Source organism: Electrona antarctica, assembly GCF_951216825.1.
Source record: "Electrona antarctica genome assembly, chromosome: 11".
In the NCBI taxonomy this organism is placed as follows: domain Eukaryota; kingdom Metazoa; phylum Chordata; class Actinopteri; order Myctophiformes; family Myctophidae; genus Electrona; species Electrona antarctica.
In genome coordinates, this window is record NC_136792.1 from 48,020,367 (window position 1) to 48,030,366 (window position 10,000).

The 10,000-nt window shown below is 42.6% G+C and overlaps 1 protein-coding gene across 1 annotated transcript in view; it reads left to right on the top strand.

Moving 5' to 3' along the window:
* Positions 1 to 10,000, top strand: part of LOC306932242 (protein yippee-like 2) — a 22,315-nt gene that overhangs the window by 2,283 nt on the left and 10,032 nt on the right. Inside the window, exon 2 of the mRNA XM_079513955.1 lies at positions 6,922 to 7,153. Coding sequence (XP_079370081.1) covers positions 7,037 to 7,153 — 117 coding nt within the window. The 5' untranslated portion in view covers positions 6,922 to 7,036. The remainder of the gene's footprint in view (positions 1 to 6,921; positions 7,154 to 10,000) is intronic.

Sequence of the window (10,000 nt, forward strand, 5' to 3'; positions counted from 1 at the left end):
ACTGAAATGCTGTATGCGGTACTGGTAGGTAAACAAATGTCTGACATGCAAACATCCAATGCAAGTCAGTGACAAATTAGCCATTGGGCCAGTGGGGCCGGGGCCCTTGGCTTGGCTCTCAGGGGCCCTTCAGAGAAACTGGACTGCACGGTAATAGATTTGACGCCCTGAAAAGGGCTCCCTGGGCCCTTCATTGGCCATTGATTTAGTTCAATTTAGGTCAAAAAGATGATAAAAACACGGAAAATCACGAAAATGTCGCGCGCACGCGTGCTATGGGGGAGTGAGGGTGAGGCGGCGGCCGATGGTGAAGAATAGACAGATGAATTCATTACATTCAACGGCATACTTCAAAATATCTTTCTTCTGCATGATGTTTAACATAAGCTTTTCGAAGAGAAACACACCCTTATATACAAATCTCACGTTTTCTCCAACCAACCTTTCCAGCGGTCTCTCACTTCACTGCAGTCAGTGTGTCCATGATGTAGTTAGTCTATTGATCATGTGCTGAGGACTGGAGTCAATATGCAGAGACTGAGTTGGGGTCAGAGAGAGTTGTTGTGGGCCTTGAAAGATGATCTGTCCGTGGGGCCCCTCTCCACAGCACTTAGTTAACGCACAAGCAAAAGAAGGTATACTGGGACTCAACAGAAACGGCTACTACTCTATCTATGTGCACTGAGTGAGCATCAAGTGTTTAAATCTGGTTTCTCTCTACCATCTTCCCTGACTGTCTTTCTCTATCTGGGGTTGCTGATTAAGTATGTGTGCCTATATAAATGCTTTGGATTTATTTGTGCTGACTGACTGCCATCCTAATCTCCCATCAAACTTCTATTCTGTACCACATCAATTAAATTAGGCAAATAAATAGCCACAATAAGAAACATCACCAAGACAAGGTATTAAGGGACTCCCTTAAATGCCTTGTTTTTCCCTTAAGGGACTCCCTTAAATGGCTTGTTTTTCCCTTAAAGGGAGACAAATGACAAAATGAGGAATGTATGTGTAGTGCATTTTTGGAATAGAGAATCATGCTGCCATTAAAAGGTCTCTGCATCATCTAGATCTGATATGGGGCAGAGTGAGGAGTATTATGTCCAGCCAATGATGTCATCCTTTCTGCTCCATGCTGCTGAGTGAGCAGAGCAGCGATTAAGTACCTGTACTGTACCGTTGATCTTCAGGGGGCTGCGACGGACACAAGATATGACAAAACATGACAACACGAGGAAAGGACGGAGGGAGCACACTCACTCTCTTCCTTTTCTCCCTTTACCTCTCTCTCCTGCCTCCCTCCCTCCCTCCCTCCCTCCCTCCTCCCTCCTTATCAGTCATTCTGTTTTGTTTGCTTCTCTCCCTTGCCGTCATTCTCTTCCCCCTTCCTGATTAATTGAAAATGGCAGACCCTTATGTAAACAAGTCTTAATAGTGCTTTTTCTGGTTTTATCCTCTTAGCAGATTTCGTATTGACCTGTAACTTCCCCTGAACTGTACCCATTCTACAAAATTCAATTATTCAAACAATCAATTATTCCACCAACCACCCCCGCTTGCTCAACTCTCTATTATCTTCCCTCCATCTCTTTCGCAGACTCTTTCTTATGCTCTCTTCATCGTTGTCAGGCACAGCACCACTGTCCCCAGTAGCAGCAGCAGTAGCAGCAGCAGCCGATACCTTACATAATGAAGGTTGTTCATGGGGTATATACGAGGGGCCTGCCTGCGGCTGGTGAAGATTCTAGCGCGTTAGCATTTTATGGTGACACTCAGAATGGACGACACAGTACACTTAAATGACCTGCTGTAGACGCAGACAGACATGAAGGGTGACCGGAGTAGACAAAGCATCCATACAAGTCAAACAGGAGGCAGACAGCTGGATGGATGGACAGACACACTAGAAGACATATATTGCACGAACGCACGTACACACGCACACACACGCACACACACACACACACGCACACACACGCACACACACACACACACACACACGCACACGCACACGCACACAAACACACACACGACAAACACAACACATTCAAACAAATGGAAGCAAATGGAATTATATCCATTGCGTTGTTGACTTCTGGACAAATGGCCGAAGAAGATATGCCTTATTTATGCTCTGTCATGATACAACATCGTAGTGCACAAAAACGTCCAGACCCAGAAGTCCACAACGCAACAGATCTGCGACTACACACTGTAGAATGGCTATAGATTATGACAGAGAGATAGGCAAACAGACACTAGCGAATGGGAGGAAGCTGACACTTGTGTGACTTGTCATGTCTGATAAACTGCCTCTGTCGACATAACTTGTTTCTGTACAGACTTCTCTTTTGATCAAAGAGCGTCTTAGTTATTGCTCAATAGCATTGTCTCTGCATCAGCATTTTGTTACATATTAGCCTCTTGTTCCCACAAACAAACAGCTTGTCTTCTCACCGAGCAAGCTGAGAACAAGCATTGTCTTGGATTTGAACAATCACCTAATTATTGTATTGTTCAAATGCTAATGTTGTCCAAGTGAGTTTAAATTACAATTATTCTGCAGAGTTGACACTGACGTGATACTGACATGATACTGACCATGATACTGACATGATACTGACCATGATACTGACATGATACTGACATGATACTGACCATGATACTGACCATGATGCTGACATGATACTGACATGATACTGACCATGATACTGACATGATACTGACATGATACTGATATGATACTGACCATGATACTGACATGATACTGACATGATACTGACCATGATACTGACCATGATGCTGACATGATACTGACATGATACTGACCATGATACTGACATGATACTGACATGATACTGATATGATACTGACCATGATACTGACCATGATACTGACCATGATACTGACATGATACTGACATGATACTGACCATGATACTGACCATGATACTGACCATGATACTGACATGATACTGACATGATACTGACCATGATACTGACCATGATACTGACCATGATACTGACATGATACTGACCATGATACTGACCATGATACTGACCATGATACTGACATGATACTGATATGATACTGACCATGATACTGACCATGATGCTGACATGATACTGACCATGATACTGACATGATACTGACCATGATACTGACATGATACTGACCATGATACTGACATGATACTGACCATGATACTGAACATGATACTGACCATGATACTGACCATGATACTGACCATGATACTGACCATGATGCTGACATGATACTGACCATGATACTGACCATGATACTGACCATGATACTGACATGATACTGACCATGATACTGACATGATACTGACCATGATACTGACCATGATACTGACATGATACTGACCATGATACTGACCATGATACTGACATGATACTGACCATGATACTGACATGATACTGACCATGATACTGACCATGATACTGACATGATACTGACATGATACTGACCATGATACTGACCATGACACTGACGTGATACTGACATGATACTGACCATGATACTGACATGATACTGACATGATACTGACCATGATACTGACATGATACTGACCATGATACTGACCATGATACTGACCATGGTACTGACATGATAGTGACCATGATACTGACCATGATACTGACATGATACTGACCATGATACTGACCATGATACTGACATGATACTGACCATGATACTGACATGATACTGACCATGATACTGACATGATACTGACCATGATACTTACCTCTTATGAGACACAGTATTATGCGTGTCTTAAGTACCAGGTCTTATTACTTAACTTAAGACCTGGAGGCGTGATCAATGCCATTTGGCTATTCTGAGTGGCCAAACAGCATTGACCACGCCTCCAGGTCTTAAGTTAAGTAATAAGACCTGGTACTTAAGACACACATAATACTGCCACAGACTCAGTAGAAAACAATGGTGTAATTTTATCATGATCATTAGTGAGGAGGACCAATTATGTGAAGATACGTTGAAAAGTGGTGAAGTGGTCCTTTAACAGCATTTGAATGACAATGACTAATCACCAATATAAAGAGAGGCTATATTAATTCACAATGTGATGCTGAAAATCAGAATGTAGATACCGGTAGATTAAAAATACAGACTTGTTTGTCAGACATCCTTGGCAGACAAAGGTAATCAGAACTCCCATCGCTGCAGCTAAATGTAAATCCATTAGGGGCATATTTGTCTCAAGCAGTAAATCTGACTGACAGTAATAACTAACAACGGGTACTAAGAATTCCACAGAGATTTTTCTTGTTCCACATTTCAAGTGCTTGCCTTGCCCTGGCCTTTCTGATGGAGAAGACAACTTGTACGCTTCAGGCATGTCTTTCACCGTACGAATGAACTGGAATATGATATTGTACGTGCCATTGTGTGTTTCTCGACTTTACTTTATCCCTCAAATGTTGTTTTCCTAAAACATGAGGGGGAAAACATTTAAGTTATCTAATGAAAAGAGAGAGTGTTGGTGTGTACTGTGTGTGCATGCGCACATGCATGCGTGTGTGGCTGTGTGTGTACGTGGCTGCATTTAAAACCCATTTTGGGCGGGAACCCCTTTTGGTGTTAGCATTATGTTATGCTTTAGCTATTGAAAAATAGCAGATCTACAAGCTCATAGCGCGCTACGAGCTTGTAGGTCTGCTATTTTTGAAAAATCGAAGAACCACTGACATAGAAATATAGCTTTTTCAGAAAACTGTCAGGATGTAGAAGACATTTTTAGAATCTGATCTCAGGTCAAAATGGGGAGGTGTTCCTGCATAAACTGAGTGTGTCCGCAGTACGTGTATGTATCCATAGTGTGTCTGTATATGATACAAGGTGTATGCCAGGGGTCCTCAGTCAGTGACAACTGTAATGAGGACACTGTTGTTGCCTGAGAGTCACAGTTGAGAAAACAAGGCCATGTCTTACTAGCCTTATTTATATCCCACACTACAGCCGTTCCCATTGGCACTGCAGCCTTTATCAGGCTTTTGTCCAAAACTAAAAATGTAGCCTATTCCATATTGGTCCTGGCTGTAGCCACTGGGACACGCACACTATATATACACCCTCATTCAGAGTTTTATTTTTATGTACTTATTTATGTAGTTCAGAGATGGCACACTAGTTCACAGACTGGGAAAGATCTGTGAGAAAACGGGGACAGCCCGCCATCATGAACCAGATTCGGTGTAGCACATGCTTAGAAACGACCTCATACTGAGGTTGTGTGTGTGTGTGTGTGTGTGTGTGTGCGTGCGTGCGTGCGTGCGTGTGTGCGTGCGTGCGACAAATGATTAATTGATTAATTACATGATCCAGTACCAAAACTGGAACCATGGCTGAAATTGCATTAAACATATAAAAACCATAGAGATTTGAAGTGGACTTGACTGGAGCGGGCCCCAGAAGTATGTTGGCTCTCATGTAAAGTTAGTCAAAACATACACACTCTGCTGTTGGCTCCAGCCTCCAAGCCCGCAGGCCTGCGTTCCAGCCAGGCCATGCTTGCTAATCTACTCAGTTACCGGGGCACCCCATCAGAAGTATTTTAAGGCCTGGGTTTATTTGGATATCAAGGACGGAGCCGCCTGGCAAGATCCTCACAGTTGTGCTGCTAGGCTAAGTAGATTATCTCCCAAACTTCACAGAATGTGAGGTGGTGTTGATAACCATGTGTGCTGAAAGGCCTGAGTTAGTACAACATTACGACTGGATAGTCTATTAGAACTATGATGTGAGAGAATGGCATTATTAGCAGAGGACAAGAAGCACACAAATCTGTCTCTACCAGAGAATTGCACAGTGTGATTTCTTGTTAGTCTAAGGCCTGACTCACACCTTTCGATCTAGCATAAAACATTGATGCATGCTAGATGTAAAGAAAGGGTTTGTTTACATCTTGCCCCAATGCATTTCCAATGGAAGTCACATGGTTTGACACAACATTTGTGTTGTACGGCTTTCGGCTGTGTTTCGACTGCCCCCCACCCCCTCATACAACACAAATGTTGTGTCAAACCATGTGACTCCCATTGGAAATGCATTGTGAGCTTGCATCAGTCAATAAGTCTCATGCATCAGCTATACATCAATCTGTTGTGAAGGTGTGAGTCAGGCCTAAGCCTTAACCTTTTGGTGTCATAACAAGAATTCCTAAAATTAGAGATTTTGGGACACCACACTCAATATAAGTCTATGACTGTCATTATATCAACCTTTGCTGTAAACACAAAGCTGTAAACAAGGACAATGTCACATCCACCAAGGGTATAGCAGCTAAAAGCCATGAACTAAGGTGTTCACAAGACATTTAGTTTTACTGTTGGCTGGAGTCCACTTTTTAGAAGACTGCTCAGTTTTATCACTGCTAATGGAACAATTGGCCGTACAAGAGGACATACAGTAGGCTACAGACATAATGTTGAATATGTCCCTTGAATAATGTAACCATGCTGGCTGTGGCTCAGGACTTGGAGCAGGTCGCCCAATGATCCGTGGGCCGGCGGTTCGAATCCCGGACGCTCCTGTGTCTGAACCCCACATTGCCTCCAAGGACTCGGTCGGTGCTAGCTTGACACCATTGGTGTGTGAACTAGGGAAGTTGAAGACGCTGGCGTCGACTGTTCGCCGCTTCATCTCCCAACGAATGAACCAAAGCGCTTTATGAGCACTTGGAAAAGCCCTATAACGATGCCATTATTTCTTCTTTTTGGAAGCACTGGTATGAATGTTTATTGTAAAATGTATGTTTTTATGGGTTAGGGGTGTTTCTTCTCTGTATGTAGTGTTTTATGTTGTCTGTTTTTATTGGACCCTGAGTCTGAACAAATAAAGTTGATTGATTGATTGATTGATTGTAACCATCCTCAGGTGTGTGCCTCCCTCCCCGCCGGCCACCACGGCCCTCACCTGTGTGCTACGGTGCTTCCCCTGCGAGCCCACCTGGGCCGGCAGCCCCTTCTTGCACCGCCCGCCGACCCCGCCCATGGTCAGGATGACGCGCTCCAAGACCTTCCAGGCCTACCTGCCCAGCTGCCATCGCACCTACAGCTGCATCCACTGCCGAGCGCACCTGGCCAACCACGACGAGCTCATCTCCAAGGTAAGATAACATGTGGCCCCGGCGCTCAGTGGTGGAAAACATATTTTTACTCTCATTTGTTTTACTTTGGTAAAACTGCAATGTAGAACTATACTGCGGTATATACGAGTAAAAGTACAAAAGTATTGGCGTCAAAATGTACTTTGACGCCAATACTGCATTCTGCATTACTATGCAGAGTTTTCAAATGTTATGAAAAATATTTTGAAAGCAGATAGCAGATCGGCTATTTTCAAATGTCTGAAATTGTTAGGAGTAACCCCTTGAGATGAACCGTCTCGTTCTCAAGGGGTTCCGCAAATTACAAAATAATACACTACATAAATACAAAAAATCTTTTACAGACAATTCAACCAGACAAAACAAAACATACGAAGAAGAAAAAACAACTGCAACAACAACATGACAATTGGCCGTATAAATGTATATAGGGCTGAAGTGTTTGATGTATGTTTTGTAGGCCTAATAATAATCAAAGTAACTATAGTAACTAAATTTTTTAAATAATTGCAGTGGAGTAAACGTACAATATTTGCCTCTGAGATGTAGTGAAGTAGAAGAAATGGTAACAGGTACGCTCGCCTCTTTTCCATCTCGCCCCACTACTCTACCTAGCTGTAAATAACAAACATAATTCACGTTTGTGATTATTTAAAAGGTATTATCATATTAATTTATCATTGTTAAGTTCACTCTGTATATCCACGGGCATAATAGCATGATGATGCCATTACAAAACATGGGCTACATGGAAGAAATGTGCTTAATAAAACGAAATTAACTGCTAGAAGGTCCTAAATTAACTTAATTAAGCAGTCACCGTCTCTGTGACATGTTGTTCTTTCTAACTTTTACAGAGTATAGAGATCGACTACTATGCAATCAAATTAACTGTTAACTACATTAAAAAAAATCACACCCGTGTGAACTGAGTGGTGCAACTCCCCCCCCCCCCCCCCCCCCCCCCCCCCACCTCTCTCTCTCTCTCATTAGCAGGCAACAGTGCAGCACTATCTCTCTCTCTCTGTTTCTGGCACAACAGCGCCCCTACTGGTACTCATGAGTCACACATGAGTCACACACAAACATAGTCACAAACATAGGTTAACGTCACAGACATTGCTGTTCCTTGGAGTGGTTGCACCACTCAAAATAAATCGCGGGGGCGAGTTGGTAAAGGGGCGAGCAGTCTCGTATTCGAAGAAGTAATAGTATTGGGAATTGGAAATACTCAAGTAAAGTACAGATACCTAAACATTTTTTACTTGAGTACAGTACTTATGTAAATGTGACTTTCCTCCAGTGCCCGCCACTGTGGCGTGCATGCTCCACTCATCTCACCAGCAGCAGCAGCGACGAGCGCTTCGGTTGCCCCTGGAAACAGAAAGATATTTTTATTCTGGAAGCTAATCGTTACACAAGCTGGAAAGTGAAGCAGACGAGAGGTTTAGTGCTGTAGTGTACGGTGTTTGATGGCTCTGTAATTGAATCCATGCAATGGTTGAGGTTGGGGCTTTTTTGTGTCAACACATACAGTACAGTATACTGTAATTGTTTTCATGTCCACAATATTTCAGTTTAACCCATTTAGGCTCTGAAAGAATATATATTCAAAGATTTGTGCCGCGTTTTTACGATCTTTCAAAAATAGCAGGCTTACAAGCTCATAGCGCGCCACTCGGTGGCGCGCTATGAGCTTGTAGATCTGCTATTTTTCTTTTCAAAATCTTTTTGTTTTCGTTTTATAACAGTATGGGTGTCAAGTCACAGGTTCATAGAAAAAATAAAAATAAAATCAGATTTTAGTATCAGTGACTGAGGTAAACAAACGTAGCCTACTGTATGAATCAGAGATCGTGGGCAGACATAATGAAAAGACTGTTATTGTGCAAAACATGCCCCTTCAAGACAAAAGAAAAACATTTTCTCCCCTTCAAGTCCCAATTTAGTAAAGCCAATTCCCCAGCCTCTCTACAAGTACTCCATCTCTGCTAACCCCCACAATCAGTCATTGGGAGGGTGAAGAAAGCCTCAGGTCTAGATCTGCTATTTTTCAATAGCTAAAGTATAACATAATGCTTAGTTCAAATACCAAAAGGGGTTCCCGTCCAGAATGGGTTAAAGTGCATATTTAAAAATTCCGGATACCTTTGTCTTACTTTACATTGCAAGGGATAAAAGCAAAAGTGATCCATTAAAGATTCAAATAGAGAGTGAAAGTGATTTCTTTTAAGTAAGAATAAGAAAGAGTGCACCTTTTTGCATATTATCAGATAGTTATGATATCATGTTATCAGCCACGCCATGAAAAGTCTGCACAACAGCTGCTGCTCCGAAACGGTTTATGTGCAAAGTTCACGTTCACGTCGTTATGGCCAACCAGGTGAAGATAATTATCTACCTACTTTTTCTGTTTTGTATGTGTCTATGGAGTTAACATTACTCTAATAGAGGGTATGCGTGTGACATCATCATCAAACCCGGAAGTTATCCAGGAACGCCTACTGAGTGGCAAAAACCTACTTTCTGGCCTTGACAGCCCATTCATCCGAACAGAAAAGTTGTATTTGATTGCATTAAACGACGATAAACGACATTAAACTCACTTTGTCACTAATTTTGCCACTCGATTTGCCACTCACTTTATGCATGTGCATACCCTCTATAGACCCCCAGGTGAGGTTAGAATAATTAAATATATCTTCCCTGTGTATGTTTTGGTATCTCAAAAGGCCCAATCGAGGCCCAGGTCAAAAGGCCCAATCGAAATTACAGTGATATAGTGACATCACAATATCATCCCCTCCCCTAGCCCATGGTTAGGGGGGGGGGGGGGGGGCACTCCAT